The 17,573-nt window shown below is 35.4% G+C and overlaps 1 protein-coding gene across 1 annotated transcript; it reads right to left on the reverse strand.

The window, feature by feature from the left end:
* Nucleotides 1–227: 227 nt before the first annotated feature.
* On the reverse strand, nucleotides 228–16,588 carry clk2b (CDC-like kinase 2b). The gene is given in 10 exon segments (XM_073846878.1): nucleotides 228–849; nucleotides 1,897–1,987; nucleotides 2,070–2,152; nucleotides 4,694–4,812; nucleotides 5,050–5,216; nucleotides 10,473–10,589; nucleotides 10,679–10,745; nucleotides 10,835–10,922; nucleotides 14,762–15,002; nucleotides 16,407–16,588. Coding segments are annotated over 10 exon segments (1,329 nt in total). The 3' UTR covers nucleotides 228–675.
* Nucleotides 16,589–17,573: the final 985 nt, after the last annotated feature.

A 17,573-nucleotide genomic window follows, 5' to 3' on the forward strand; every position in this document is an offset into this window, starting at 1 on the left:
ATCAAAAATACAAAAAAAATATATTACAAAAAAATTTTTGTAATTCAAAATAAGTTTTTTTTTATTTTAATATACTTCAAAATCGAATATATTTCTGTGATGCAACGCTGAATTTTATATTATTACAACACTGATAATTAATGTGATTCAGCAGCTCAGCTCAATTATTTGCTGTATGGCTATAAACCTTACAAAAGCTTCCTATTAAACACACATTCACTCACTCAAATGATATGAAGCACGTTTTATTACAGAGAACATGTACTGTAGAAACAAAGATATTCATCTCATACAAAACAACTAAATAAAATAAATACTGAAAAAGTGTTCATCTGCTGAGAACCACCACATGTGCAATATTTGAAATCCTAGGCATCTGCGATGATCCCAAAACAACCTTAAGACTTCCCGCCCCTCCCCCAAGCTGTCCGTCAAATGAAGTCTGACCAATCGGGGAGCTTACGAAGGTGTCGGTCTAATTCTACTGGCTGTCGCGTTTCTCTGTGCTTGGCTCCACCAATCAGCAGCGAGCAGAGACTTCGGCCAATCGTCAGCAATTCCTGTCATCATGACGTAATCGTAAGACTGGATGACCAACCTGCTCATGTGGGTCAGAACCGCCGGCTCAGAAACACCGGCGGAGTGGAAGCACATGGTTAAAGGAGAGGTCAGAGGTCACCGGCTGATGTCACGGGCGCCACTGAAGTGTTCGGCATCTCGGACGGAACTGAAGAAGGGATGACGCAGCGCAGCGGAGAGAGACAAGCGCTGATCTGGTTCATATTCCAACAATCCCTCCAAAAAATCGAAGAAGAGATGATGCTCCTCTGTCTCACCCAACACGTACCTCTGACAGACAGAAAGAGAGAGACAGTATCAGCTGTATGTCTGTGTGAATGTAGAGCTATCAGGGCTCTACGCTTACTTTTCCTTTCAGGAGCAATTGTGCTCCTAACTTAAAAAAATTTAGGAGCAGTCAAAATTTCAGGAGCACATTCTAAACAATAATCAAAATATTTGATACAAAAAAAAATTTGCCTTCCCATTACGAGCTGATATTTGACTTCTTAAAGTGATTTACAGTGGAATTTTGTTTTTACATTTGTTTGTACCTTTAATGAGACTCAGAGGTGGCATGAGTGCAGTCAAATTCATGAATTCATGTTGAGATTAATGTTTAAAATATAACATTTTAAATACAGGAATCTTACGCAATTTAAACAACTGAAAAGATCTGCCAGCAGGTGGCGACGAGACTGATTTAATTACTGAATCATTCACTCATTTGATTCGTTTAAACAGCGGATTCATTCAGGAATAAACCTAGTGACTGTCTTTATGAATGGGAAATTGAATCATTGACTCACTAGATTTGATTTTAGAGTTCATACATAAAACACTGCTTTTTGAATGGAGATGCGCAGCGGCTCAGTTGTGACTTGTTTCAGACCATTTTTAATGTGTAAAATCAGACAAAAGTGTTATAGTCAGACAATGTAAGTCACTTAATAATAACTTCTTGTTTATTTAACTGCTGTATTAAATCAATATCTAATTTACAAACTTCCTTACAAATTTTTAAAAGCTCTCACGAGTTCATCGCAATCTCAAAAACTCTATTATAATCAACTGCGCTCTCTAAACTGAACAATCTCTTATTTACAATCTCTCCACACTTTATTTATGAAAGGATTGGTGAGATATGTCTTGCAAAAACACGTAGAAACCTTTGAAGCTCACCTCAGCGCAAACACAAATATGCTGATGGGGTCAGTCGCACTGGTGCTACTAAATATTATTTATAGTCGCACGCAGTAGTTTCCAGTCACAAATGTGAGTGAAATGGTAGCACTGTAGAGCCCTGGCTATCGTATTGAAGTTAAGTGTGTCACTCACTCTCAGAGGTCTGCAGTTCTCTCGGACGTATCGTCCCGCTGACGTGCTCTCGTCCCAGTCCAAACGGCCTCTATAAAAGTACTTCTGCTTCCTGAGTGCAGAGATCAAGTCATTCTCACACTGAACACTATTCACACTGACAACATCAATCAACGTTCAGAGTGTTTCCTGACCTCGTCTTCCGGATCATTCTGGAAGGAACAGGTCCATGTACTCGCTCCATCATGGCCAGATGCTCTCTGTTATCATGAGTCTAAAACACAAACATACATGTGAGAAAGAGCACATGTTACACCGGGACTAAATAGGAAAGGGACGATAAATCGATTCGTCAATCAATTTTTATCCGAATGCATTGCGTTTCTCTTTGGAATCGATTCTGAGTTTAGATTTTAACAGCAGATGGCTCTCTCATCTAGTTTTTATTTGCACACTCTAACACTCGCAAAGAAGAGTGCTGAAGAATCGGCTCAGTATGCTTTTATGATGTAACCCTTGCAATTTGCTTCAACTTTTTTGAGTTGTATGAATGGTTATTTTAGGTTCAAGTGCGTGTTAGGATATGGAACCAAGCAGAGCATTTCTAAAGCAAACAGTGCCATCTGCTGTTCAAAACTAAGCTCAGAATCGATTTGAGAAAGAATCGCGATTCGTGAAATCTCAGAATCGATGCTGAACCTTTTCTCGATTCGTGCTGCAACAATTTATCGTCCCATCCCTAGTAGTAAAAAGGTATTGCATACCCTGCTTTTGGAAATGGTACAATCCTGCATTTTACTAGTAGAGGTACTTTAAAATGCATTTTGATAAGAGCTTTTCTGAGTAAACCACTGTTTATTTAGGGCCCTATGATAATTGCGAAGTGGAAAACACGGACGGAATCACAAGATCTAGTCATAAAAATAGAATTTACTGTATAAAGCAGAATATCACAGATTTGCCTATTTGAATGTGAATCCTGAATGTTTTGGCCATCTCTGTATTAATAAATGGCACAGACATGCTGCTACGTTTAATACACAAATACTGAAGCACATGTGATGCTCGCAGTGTTTTCAGCCTCTTCTGCCTCAAAATTTCAATTCTGCATTTTACCATTACTTTTGAGAAAACCATTGTTATATAATATACAAACAGAAACCCAAAGGTCTTCACAGCAGCCTGTCAAAACAAAAGTTTGATTTAACTTGACAGAAATGTGACGTAATATAATGACAGTGCTACTGTTACTAATAAAATATTATCACAACAATATTTAAGGAATATTTACCAGGAAAATTTTTTAGCAGAATTGATTTACCATAAAATTGTAAACACACAAGACAGAATTTCTGATAAAAAAATAAATAAATAAAAATCTTTATAAATTAATTCAACATGCTTTAAATTGATAAAATGTGACAGTAAAGTCTTTTATAATGTTCCAAAAGATTTCCATTTCAAATAACTGCTGTTCTTTTTAATTTTCTATTCATCTGTGAATCCTGAAAAATAAAATGTATGATGGTTTCCACAAAAATATTGTTCAGGAGAACTGTTTTCATCATTGTTAATTATCAAAACTGTTTGTTAAGCAGCAAATCAGCATATCAGAATGATTTCTGAAGTATTATGTGACACTGATGACTGAAGTGATGATGTTAACAATTCAGCTTTGATCACAGGAATGTGGAAAACCCACTGATACTCAGAAATATGGCAGAGGAGCAGGAAAGTCATGTGACTGAAACACAACAAATTCACACACACTCACACACACTCACTCTCACACACACACACACACACACACACACACACACACACACACACACACACACACACACAGTATACACTTATATAACAGACCACAATGCACACAACATTTTGTTCAGAATAGACGTAATGCACATGTTAAGGGATGCTTACACCAATAACACCAACTATCAAGATGTATATAAAAATAAAAGTGACTGTGAAAGTGATTCCAAAGACATCATTACAGCTTTAATGTGGACTTATTCTCATAGAATTAGACCAATTATTAACACTATATTTATAGTCATTGTCCTTGGTGTGAACGCCTGTAAAACTCAGATTTGGTGTGGAAAAAATGCTTTTTTTGTAAAAGTCCATTTTTGAAGAATAAATGCATTTATTTATGTAGTGTATATATATATTTAAAGCATATAAAAATATAAAGTGTCACTAATGGTTCAAAATTTATTTAATTATTTATTTACATTTTACTGAACTGTACCATGAATTTGTCTTATGGTGTGACATAGCAAAAATTAATATAATAGTGTTATTTATTTAATATGAAACTATAATTAACAACCTTTTTATCCCCATGACTTGGACAACTTCAAACCAAATTTTGCTGTCATCCTTTCATAACTGCTGAAAGTTATACCATTTAAGATGAGTGATATTTATATCTCTTCTATTGCAATATTCAACCGTTTTTTTTTTTTTAGATAAAAACAAATCTGTGGTTCTTTTATTTGTGTCACACCATAGGACATTACGTCACACTAAAGGACAGAAATGGTAGTTATTATAGTATTTCTATTTAATTTTGAACTTGTCAAAGAAGAAAGTTTACTTTTTTGATACAAAATTTAGTCTCTTAGTCACTCAGTATGTTACTGAAACGTCACATTTTATGTTTTTTTTCATGACACTTTATTTTCTCAATATTTAGATTTTTTTCACCCTCAAATTCCAGATTTTCCAAACAGTTGCATCTCGGCTAAATATTGTGCTATCCTAACAATCCATACATCAATGGAAAGCTTATTTATCAACAACCCACGTATGTCCAGTGATGAATGCGTCTCACCTTCTCGGTGTTATACGTGACAGTATAATCAGAGTTCACAAACAGGATGTTCTCAGGCTTGAGGTCTGTGTGTGTCAGATTGTTGTCATGGAGAACTGTCAGAGAAACAGACCATAATCACAAATGACCCAGCGAGAAGGACAGGAAGATAACATTCATCAGTGCATGCAGCGCCCCCGTCTGCTCACAGTCACACACAGCATGACGCTTTCATTCACATATGGAGCCATGAGTGTGTGTGTATGTGTGTGTGTCTGTGTGTGTGTGTGTGTGTGTGTGTGTGTGTGTGTGTGTGTGTGTGTGTGTGTGTGTGTGTGTGTGTGTGAACTCACATTTGACGGCGAGGCAGATCTGATAGGCCATGTGTCGGACCTGACTGATGGAGTAGGGCAGATAATAATTCTCCTTCATGAAGTCAAATGTACTGAGAGCTAACAGCTCGAAACTGATGCACATGTGACCGTGATAGTCGAACCAGTCCAGCATCTGCACACACAGACTGACACACAGGACACTGTCATTACTGTTGTTCATACAGATAATATACAAGTAAAAAGTTATCATCATACATTAACAGAAGTGTGTATATTCAGACTGTAGATGTAAAAAGGACAAAAGAAGCAGTTCATTGTTGTCTTCTGGGAAAAAGCCTCATTATACTGTATTGGTCTCATGCATTTCAATGGAAGACACCAACGTAACAGGAAAGAAATTACAAGTAAATCACTTGCAAACATAAAAGGCAGACAACCAACATTTAATTGTTTGATTAGAATTATTGCTAGGGACAATTTAGTAGTGGATATTGATAGGGACACGTCACAGCATCTCTACTGTAGGCTTGGGCGGTATTACGGTAATATGGTATACCGCGGGATCTAAAAATAGCAACGGTAACAGTTTCAATACCGTTATACCGTCATAAAAAACAATGCACTTATATAGGAGACAAGGATTAAATATTAAATATTTAATGCCTAAAAATGCGTATTATTGATGCGCGGACGGCGGTTATATCCGCCAACAGTTTGGTGACTCTGTCTGAGCCTTATGTCATAATTGTTTTATTATTCACGGTAATACCGTACACCGGGGTAAAATAGGGAGGAGGTTTGACGGTATCAAAATTTGGATACTGCCCAAGCCTACTCTACTGTATTCTACACTACTGAAAATAATAACAAGCGATGTTTGACTTTAGAAACTATAGTTCTCTCCTTAAATATGAAGAGATCGAACAGCAGAATAATGAGTTACAAGCCTGACTTTCTAACCATTAGGCCATGAATGCCCCATGCATTAACAAAAATCTGTCTCTAAACCCCTCTAACCCAAAAACAAAACAAAACTCTGTATCTAGAATCATCTTATTTTATTGTATTGTTCACCTGGCCACACATCCCTTACTCAATAAACACAAAACCAACAAACAAAAAAAACATGGTTACTGTACTATAGTTAAACCTTGGTAACAAAAAATTAACCATGGTTTTGATACACTAACCATCGTTTAACCATGGTATTTACAGTACAACTGTGGTCAGTGTTTCCCCTACCATTATCTTAGGGGGGCGCCCCGCCCCCCCAACGGCACCCCCCGCCCCCCTTGAATGTCAAGTTCATTTTATTTTTGATATAGCGTCAGATCACAATAGAAGTCATTAAGGTTATCTTTCCTATAGAACAGGGCTATACATTGTTCTTTTATTAAACAAACTAAATTGCCTTGTGTTATTTATCTTATTTACACGAAGGCATGTCATTTCTGTCTTTACATGATCGCGTGTTTACAATGTCTCATCTGCGAAAACACAGACGGGATCGCGGACTCCATTCATAAAAACCGAATCTACTATAGCGCGAAATGCCACGTAAATTCGTCGATTTTTGGATTAATAAATCAAAAGTTGGTCTGTTACTTCATTCAAATCGCGATATGGACTAGTGTCTGTGAAAACTGAAATGCAAAAAGACCGTTTCAATATGAATCCTGCATGCTCCGTTTGCCTCTGTATGTATGAATGGTGGAGACGCGCTTTTACTACACGCATATACTGAAGCACACGTGACGCTCCGCTAATTTTGGGCATTTGCATCTCGCATGAACAGATAAACTCAATATCCAAAGCTGCTGTGAGTGTCACTTTTACCGTTTCATTTGAGAAAACTAGCATCATAACATGCTGTACACACAGAAACTTCAAGGCAACCTGTCAAAATAAAAGTAACATGTAACAGAACATTAGTCTTGTATTACTTTTGTACAGTATAATGTAGTTGTTTATATATTCCTATTTAAATAATTGACATGAAACAATATATATGATAAAAATAAATATAACAAGATTAACCACTTAATTGTAGAAAAAATACTACAATTATTATTTAAATGTTAAATTATTATTATTTATTGATTTTAACAGTAAACCTCTGTTTGTTTGCCAAAAATTAAAAGGGTTTATTTTTCATTTGATTAAAAATAAATAAATGTTTATACTTTTAATTTGATTATGAGAAAAAATAATACACACAAGAATTAAAAAAAAAAAAAAAGCAAAAGTTGGTAGAGCCCTATTGTTCAAAATGTTAAAATAGAGAGTTTTGGACTTATTTTTCCACTGAATAAGTCTATAATAATGTTTTCATTATTTCACAAAGTAGGGTAAAGTACCGGGGAAAAAAAAGTAACGTTGGCTACCGGCACCCAACCCCCTAAGACCCCCCCCCCCCCCCCCCCAACACTGGAAACCCAGGGGAAACACTGGTGGTTATACAAAAACATGGTTACTACACTTTTACTATAGTACAACCACAGTTCATTTTCTTAAGGGGTTTGTATTTGTGTATACTTTTTTTCTTTTTGTTTTTATAACTGTACTGCCTTAATAGCTTGACATTTTCTACTGTTTCGTGAACCCCCACCGAATTAAAGATTTGAATCAAATGTTTTGCGATCCGAATCCTGAACTGAATCATTTGTTCACATTCGCGAACCCCCACCGAAATCCTGATTTGAATCAAATGATTCGTGCTCTGCGCTCCGAATCCTGAAATTAATCAAATGATTCGCGATCCGAATCCTGAACTCAATCAAATGATTTGTGATCCGAATCCTGAACTGAATCAAGCCTTTCGCGAACCTTAACCGAAATCCCGATTTGAATCAAATGATTCGTGATCCGACTCCCGAAATGAATAAAAATGATTCGCGATCCGCTCTCCGAATCCTGAACTGAATCAAAAGATACATGAACCCGTTCCGTGTAGGTTGTGTTCATTTGTTTTTTAATTTAAGACGAAATAAGCAGAAATGAGAAAACGGTTCCTTTATTCGTTTTTTCATTTGTTCAGAAAACGGAAAAACAAAATTTCGGCTTAATTTTTCGCTTTTTGGTTCACGGGTAGAAAACGGATAGCGACTTCAAAATTCGTTTTCCACATGTGGGCGGTTACAAGACGCCGCTTTACGCCGATTGGTCGACCAAATCTGGACAGGTGAGAGGTCATTGTTCGTTCAACAAAATAAAAGACCATTATTTATTTATTTTCATTCTTTTTTAATTGCAGTCTTTGAAACAACGAACATACAAGGATAATATCATTAATTGCATCAAAATATAATGAACTAAGACACTTAAAAAAATAAGAAAATAGAAAAAGCTATAAGAAAATCACATACATATAAGTACATATAGTTACAAATTATTCAAACAAAAGATTTAAGGCTTTAAAATAATTCACAGCTTGGTTCGCGTTATTTCTTGTTTCTTTTAACGAATACAGGTTGCTATACCTGTTTCTAATAAAATAAGTTTAAAAAAAGTATAATTTTTTTTCAACACAATGATGGCTTTCTTCTGTTCAACCTCGTTTCACAGAAATATTTATTTCATAAATATTAATCTGCACATTTTATTTTTTAAATCTGACAGCGCAAAGAACAACAGATCAGTGTTCAGCCAAGCGTAAATACACAGCAGTCATAACTTTGCTTTTAGACATTATTCTCAGTTTTGGACTAGCGATGGTGAGTGCAAATACTGTAATGCAAACTGTAGACCTATATATCATAGCCACAGGAAAGTTTTATTTTGCCAGCTTTGTCAGTTATTATACATGTGCACGGCCTTTTTTATTGAAATTTTATAAAGAAATCATTTTTATAGAAATAATATCAATGTAGTTCAGCGGGACAATCATCCGTATGGTCGTGTCAATCATCTACTGAATCGCTCGTCTCGTGTGCTGTTGCTCGTGCTGTATGAAGCAGACGATTGTCTGTTTTCCCGCTACCTTGATATTATTTCTGTATAATATTTTAATCAAAAACTTTTCAAAGCGTTATTTATTAGCTAGCTGATATCAACATTTTACTTAAGCATCAAGGCTGTGCACACTTATGATAACTTAAATCCTGGCAAAATGAAACGTTCTTGTGGCTGATATACAGTAAAAATGAAATTCTCCCCCCTCCATACCTTACCATCGCTTGTCCAAAACTGAGCATAATGTCTAAAAGAAAAGTTATGACTGCTGTGCATTTACACTTGACTGAACATTGATCGGTTGTTTTTTTTGCTGTCTGCGTACCGCAGCTACTCAGATTTAAAACCACACCGCAAAATAAAACATGCTGGGTGCAGATTAATTTTTAGAACAGAGGAAAGCCCAGTCAGAGAACTATCATTTTGTTCATACTCATTTTAATAGAAACAGCCAGGTATAGCAACATCCAATCGTTAAAAGAATCAAAAAATAACGCAACAAAAGCTGTAAATTATTTTAAATAGTTTGAATAATTTCTATAACTATTTGTACTTCTTATGTTCATGTGATTTTCTTATTATCTTATTATTATTAACTTAGTTTATTATATTTTGATGTAATTAATGTTATTGCACTTGTATGTTTGTTGTTTTAAAGACTGCAAAAGAATGAAATTAAATAAATAATGGTCTTTTATTTTGTTGAACGAACAATGGATGGCGTCAACTGTCCAGATTTGGTCGACCAATCGGCGTAAAGGGGCGTCTTGTAACCGCCCACATGTGGAAAACGAATTTTGAAGTCGTTTATCCGTTTTCTACCCGTGAACTAAAAAACGAAAAATTGAGCCGAAATTTAAAATTTCGTTTTAAATTCAAAAACAAATGAACACAACGTACACGGACCGAACCCGTACCAAAGTCCTGATCTAAATGAAGTGATTCGCGAGCCTCAACCGAAATCCCGATTCGAATCAAATGATTCGTGATCAAAATCCCGAAATGAATTAAATGATTTGCAATCAGCGATCCGAATTCCAGATTCAAATGAAATTATTTGCGATCCGCTCTCCGAATCCCGAACTAAATCAAGTGATTCGCGAACCTCAACTGAAATCCCGATTCGAATCAAATGATTCGCGATACCAATCCCGAACTGAAATGATTCGCGATTGAAAAGATATGTGCTTATTTAAAGAATTAAACATTATTTCATAGCTACATATCACTTATTTCATAGCACTTTTCAAGCACTTCTTCAGGAATATTGCTATTTTCAAGGGTTTTGAAAAAAGTCAAACTCAAGTACTTTAAGCACCTTGTACAAACCCTACGTTCAGATAAAAAGTCAATATTACAACATAATACTCAAACAAGCATGACAACTAAATATTTTATCAGTCTGTCAAGTCTAAACCAGAGACGTTCAGTCTGTAGCTTGAGGTCAGAGGTTTGACCACGTCCCTAACTCCAGTAATAATGACACTCACTTCTTGTTTTCTGGATCTTTCTGGTTGATTTTCTCCAGGACGTTGATTTCCAGACGAGCTGCTTCCTTGTATTTCTCCACATTCTTAATGATCTTCAGAGCGATGTGAGAGCTTCCCCTGTAACACACACACACACACAATGAAAAAACCCCGTGACAATCAGCTGAGAACAGCCAGGTGTGTGTGAGATTGAGTGAGAGATTCACCTGTGATGGTCGATACACTCCACCACTTTCCCAAAGGTTCCCTCTCCGAGTGTCCCCATGATCTCATCTGCACAGGAGGCACAAGCGTCACAAAAACACACAGTACACACTACGACAGTGAATGTAGAGTGTAGTATGCAGTGATGAGAGACGCACATCTGTCCTGCAGCACGTCTCCCGTCCGGTAGATCAGATGACCCTCCTCGTCATCCTTAATGGCCCACGCTCGCACACAACCGTTACTCTGTGGACGAGAGACAGAGATGGAGAAACATCACATAAAGCATAGGGGTGGGAGAAAAAAATCGATTCTCCGATGCATCGCGATTCTCTCTTCAACGATTCTGAATCGATTCCTAATATTTCAGAATCGATTCTGAGCTTGTTTTTTTTTTTCCGCATATGGCACGTGTGCGCGCTAGAGACGCTGCCGGCTTCACTGCACAGCATTTGCACTGTGAGACTCGTGCACACTGCTTGACATTGTGTGCTTCCACCCGCCATGTTTTACTTAAGTTATGCTTTCATTTCTGCCGTCTGGAATGCAGTACTATAGATGCACTGACAGACTTTCGCGTGCGCTTTGTGTTTGTTCGTCCTAAAGCTCGATTGCAGATGCGGTTAAATGCACTTGCGTTTTCAAATAGTTTTAAACGAAACTGTACATACAGTCAGTTATGTTTTCAGAGCAGGACAAAACATCTGATATATCGAAATAGATGTGTGCATCAGTGGCGTTCCGTCCATATAAGCTGCTAATGCTCCACATACCCAGGCTGTCAGAGAGACTGCGTTCACGTGTTAAATAATATAAACATGCTTATAAGTTGATCCCTTATTTGAGATAGAATCTTCCGGGCAAGCAGATTCTCCGCATCTTCCTCGACTCCTCAGAATTGATGCGCATTCTCTGTTTTTCTGTCATGCGCATGACTTTATTCACGGGGTAAGCTGTCCGCGAAGCGCTCGCCCAAGCGGAAAAACGCGCTGTTGCTGCCAGATCCTGATTGCCGATAATCATATTGTGTTTGATGCACAACTTACTCGAATAAATCAAATGAAAAACAAAAACAAAAAAACATCCTAACTGTATATTATCATAATTTCTCAACAATTCAAAATGTGAAAGTCCACTGAAAAAAATAGCCTATATAAAATGTCTATAATTTTTTTAAATAATAATAAACAGGGAAAAGAGGAAATATTAAAATATGATTTCGTCTCTGATTTTATTGGTTTCTAAATAATCTAAAGATATAATTATTTTTGGTATTACTGGTGGTTTTAGCACTCAGCATAAAAAAAAAAAAAAAGGTCACCGTTCGCCACTGCTGTGCATTAGTTTGTTAAAGCTGCCTGTCTATGATCTCATCAGTAATAATAAAACGGCAGTAATGCTGAGGAAAAAAGAAAAACTGTTGTCTGTAAACTTTCAGATACCTAAAGAACACTTATTTTAAATAAGTAATTGTTTTAAAAAGTACCTTGCTTATATAGTTTAAAAAATAAAGTAAAATTGGCACAAAATAAATTTGATATAAAACATATGAAAATGTAGCCGTGTACAGTACTATTGAAAACTAAGAATGTGAGCATCATGATATTTAGTTAATAATGAAAACAATAATTAAATTAAATTGAATCTTGAAACCAGTGAAGATTGACACACCTACTTTCACAGAGATTTCAACTATAAACAAAAAGCATATAAACTGCAATTTTACATGTTTTTAAAATTGTAAAGTTGTATTTGCACAGCAGAAGAATTAATTGAGGGGAAAATGTAGATCAAGAATCGTTTTGGAATCGGATCGTGACTCCCAGAATCGGAATCGGATCGGATCGTGAAGCGCCTGAAGATTCCCACCCCTAATAAAGCACATCTACTGCACCTGAGCACCTGGAATGATTCTGTTTTCTGTGCAAACAACAGTGAGTGTGCTTGAGTGGCATATTTCACACTGGTTTAGTTCATCTGCTATTTAAATTCCACCATGATCTTGATTTGATTTATGAATAGATCTGCTGTTAGAAGAAGATTTCTTTATGAATTCCCTTCTCAATAAATTCAAAACGAGGCCTGAAACATCTGAACATGAAGGAATCGTGATCACACTGAACTCACACCAAAACAGAACTTTTTATTTTAAAAACAAACAAGCCCTGCTCAGATTTAAAAAGTAACACAACAGTGACGTATTGCTTTCCATTGAAAGTAACTAAGTAACGTAATTAGTTACTTTTTTGGGAGTAACACAACATTGTAACGCATTACTTTTAAAAGTAATTTTCCCCAACACTGCTTATAAGACACATAACTGCAGTTTTTAATCGCTGTTGCACACTTATACGTTCATTACTGTGATCTAAGTTTTCGTTATGATCTGTGATAATGAACGCAGCACACAGACATGAAGCTGTGTGTTTCTCTTTAATTGGACACATCGTCTGTCCTCATCAAGAACACAGTGACTCCAGACGGACACACAAACACGACGAGCCCAGCGGACACTTGAGAACGAGGTCAGAGAGTCACACACACACACACACACACACACACACACACACACACACACACACACACACACACACACACACACACACACACGTTGGGTTTACATGTTTTGTGGGGACATTCCATAGGCGTAATGGTTTTTATACTGTACAAACCGTACTTTCTATCGCCCTACACCTACCCTACACCTAAACCTAGCCCTCACAGGAGATTGTGCACACTTTTACTTCATCAAAAAAACTCATTGTGCATGATTTATAAGCCTGTTTCCTCATGGGGACCTGAGAAATGTCCCCACAAGGCCAAAATCTACTGGTATTCCTATCCTTGTGGGGACATTTGGTCCCCACAACGTGATGAATACCAGGTACACACACACACACACACACACACACACACACACACACACACACACACACACACACACACTGTTAGAGACATGATTGATGACTCAATCAGATTAAACCCCCTCATATTAACACCTCAACTGATCCAATTCATGCTTATTTTCACTTTAGACAGAAGACTGAGTATTTACCAGTTATATGCTAAAAAGCTCTTCTGACACACTACCGCTCAAGTTTGGGATTAGTAAGATTTTTAATGGATTTTAAAAAGGGTCAAATGCTCATCAAGGTTGCGTTTATTTAATTAAAAATACCAAAAAAGGTAATATTATGTGAAATATAATTACGATGTAAAATAATGTTCTTATATTTTAATATACATTAAAAATCTAATTTATTTCTGTAATCAAAGCTGCATTTTCAGCATCATTACTCCAGTCTTCAGTGTCACATGATCCTTCAGAAATCATTCTAATATTCTGATTTATTTTTAGTGTTGGAAACAGTTTTGCTGCTTAATATTTTATTGAAACCTGTGATACTTTATTCAGGATTCTTTGACAAATAACAAGTTAAAAAGAACAGCATTTATTTATAAAAGCAAGGGTTTCTAAGAATATACACAACTGTTTAAAGTCTGAGGTCAGTACATTTTTATTCTTTCTTTTTTTGAAAGAAATTATTACTTTTATTCAGCAAGGATGTGTTAAATTGATAAAAAGTGATGGCAAAGGCTGTTAGAAAAGATTTATATTTTGAATAAATGCTGTTCTTTTTGTTTTAACTTTTTATTCACAGGTTAACACAGGTTCCAAAAAATATTTGGTAGCACAAAACCAACACTGATAATTCCAATAATAAATCAGCATATTAGAATGATTTCTGATGGGAGACTTGAGTTACGATGATGAAAATTCAGCTTTGCATCACAGGGAAAATAAACAACTATATTTTAATGTATATTAAAATAGAAACCATTATTTCATATTGTAATAAAACTTTGCAGTATTATTGTTTTTTATTGTATTTTTGGTCAAATAAATGCTCTTGATGAGCATAAGAGATTTTGAAAAACGTTACACGTCTTACTGATCCCAAACTTTTGAACGGCAGTGTATGTATCAGCGTTCTAACAAGGCAATAACAAATCTCATAAAACATCATCTGAAATCAGACTGGAAAGCAGGAGTGTGTTTGTGTTGATATCAGTGCTGTACTCACCGAGGATAAGGAGCGGCTCTGACTGTAAGAGCGTGTTCTGGATGGGGTTCTCGTTCTGCGGCGTCTGCGTTTGCGTCCACTGTTCCTCTCCTCCGCTCCGCCGTCCCGCTGCGCACAGAAGTCTCGTCTGAAGAAGCTGTCTGCGAGCGTGGCGTTCCTCTCGCGCTCCTCAAAGTGCTCTCGCTCGTCTCGATAGTTCCGTCTGCTGCTTAGCCTGCGCTCACCAGAGGGCCTCTCATAGCTGCAAACAGAAAGATAAAGACAGAAAATCTAAGTAATAAATTGAAGGGAACACAACACATACTCCACCAGTCAAAAGCTGTTGGACAGTAAGATTTTTAACGTTTTTAAAGATGTCTCTTCCGCTCACCAAGCCTGCATTTATTTGATCCAAAGTACAGCAAAAAGCAGTAAAATTCTGAAATATTTTTACTATTTAAAATAACTGCTTTCTATTTGAATATATTTTAAAATGTAATTTATTCCTGCGATTTCAAAGCTGAATTTTCAGCAATACTCCAGTCTTCAGTGTCACATGATCCTTCAGAAATCATTCTAATATGCTGATTTGCTGCTCAAAAACATTATTACTATTATTATGTTAAAAACAGCTGAGTAGATTTTTTTTCAGGTTTCTTTGGTGGATAGAAAGTTCAGAAGAACAGCATTTATAGATATAAATATCAAAATAAATAAAAGTATTAATTTCTATAATTCTTACTGGTAGTGTATAATGTTACAAAAGCTTTATTCTACTCAACTATTTTGAATATTGATAATAGTGCTGAAAATTCAGCTTTGATCACAGGAATAAATTACATTTTAAAATATATTCAAATAGAAAGCAGTTATTTTAAATAGTAAAAATATTTCACAGTATTTCTGATTAAATGCAGGCTAGGTAAGCAAAGAAACTTAAAAAAAAAGGGTTATTTTTATATCATTTATGTATTATCATTAATACTTTATTATAGCTTTGCTTACATTTAAATTGTATTTTTCTATTTAATGTTTTAATTTCTGTTACAATTTTAGTCAATTGTATTTGTTGTGTTGTTTTTATTTTTTATTAATTAGTTTTAGTTATTTTAGTACTTTAAGTTAAACAAAATGAGAAATAGTGCTGAGCCATTTTTTATTTTATTTCAGTTAACATTTAATTTAATTTATATTTTTTTATAATTTAATGTTTTTAGTTATCTATAATAACCTAACTAGAAATAGCTTTTTCAATGTTTTTGTTTTTATCTTGTTTTCCAGTGCAAATATTTTTAAAGCAACATACATTTAATTAAGATTCAAAATGACATTAGACATTTAGTTTTCCAGAAAACTGATTAAAATAAAGTGAGTTTATTATGAAAGCAAATATCTATCATTGGATTCACAAAATCAGTTTAATCCAAGGGAAAAACAAGTTTCAATCCCATTTTAACTCACTTAATTTTGTTACGTTTCTCATAAACCAGACTTCATATTTTCATTTTGCATCTCAAGTGAATGTATCTTGATATTTGTATTGGAAAACAAGACTTAAAATACTGACCCAAATATTCATTTTTGCAATTAAATGCTAAAATGTTGTTATTTTAAGACGTCTTAAGGCCTTAATTTGAAGCCCTGTCTGGAGATCACACAGATGTACCTCCTGGAGCGCTGGAAGCTGCCGTCTCTCCTGCGTCTGTCTCTGTGGCGTCTCCTGCTGTCGGACGATGAGGAGCGGCTGCGGGTTTGGCGTCTCCGCCGGCGTCTGCGACTGTCGTACCGAACGCGATGGTTCCTGCTGCGGCTTCTCTCTGACGACGGATACCGCCGCGAGTGAGGCATCTGCAGGAGACACACACAATCACTGACTTTACTGCAACACACACTCATAAACGTTATTATTTCCCTGCAGTCTGTTGTTCAGTCATTAGCAGATCAAGATGCCACTGTAATGATGTGCAACAAACGGAAAACTAAGAAGTCACACAAAAAAACAAACGGAGGCGGTTGCATAAACTGCTTAAACTAGTCTTACAAGTTAGTCACCAAATGTTTTCCTTTAACACCGGTCACAAAGTTTAAGTCAGTTGCATAAAACTTTTGAGGTAAGACTGGTCTTTGAGGATGAAAAAATGTGTTATCTCTTTTCTAACAGATAGTTAGTCAGATTTATTTGTTATTTATAAAAATGTATCAATATATGTGACCCTGTGGTACAAAATTATATATTTGTAGCAGTAGCCAAAAATAAATTGTATGGGTCATGTTTTATGAAGATATTTTGTAAATTTCCTACTGTAAATATATTAAAACTTAATTTTTGATTAGTAATATGCATTGCTAAGAACTATCATTTGGACAACTTTAAAGGTGATTTTCTCAATATTTAGATTTTTTTGCACCCTCAGATTTTCAAATAGTTGTATCTCAGCCAGATATTGTCCTGTCCTAACAAACTTTACATCAATGGAAAGTCTATTTATTAGCTTTCAGATGACGTATAAATCTCAATTTCCAAAAAAAAAGTTACACTTATTACTGGTTTTGTGGTCCAGGGTCACATATAATAAATGAAGAACAACTTGCACATCAGAAAGTAGAAGATATTATATGACAACATATTATATACATAAAAAAATCAATCAATCAATCAATCAAACAAAACAAAAAACAAATCAAAATAAATCAACATGTAATGTTTATTTATATTTATAAATAATTTACTTAAAATTATATATACATAATTTTAAATAAATATATTTATAAATATAAACATTTTTCTTTTACTTATAAACATGTCCAAAAACATACATTATTAATATTTTCA

The sequence above is a fragment of the Garra rufa genome, chromosome 9 (assembly GCF_049309525.1).
Source record: "Garra rufa chromosome 9, GarRuf1.0, whole genome shotgun sequence".
NCBI classification, from domain to species: Eukaryota; Metazoa; Chordata; class Actinopteri; order Cypriniformes; family Cyprinidae; genus Garra; species Garra rufa.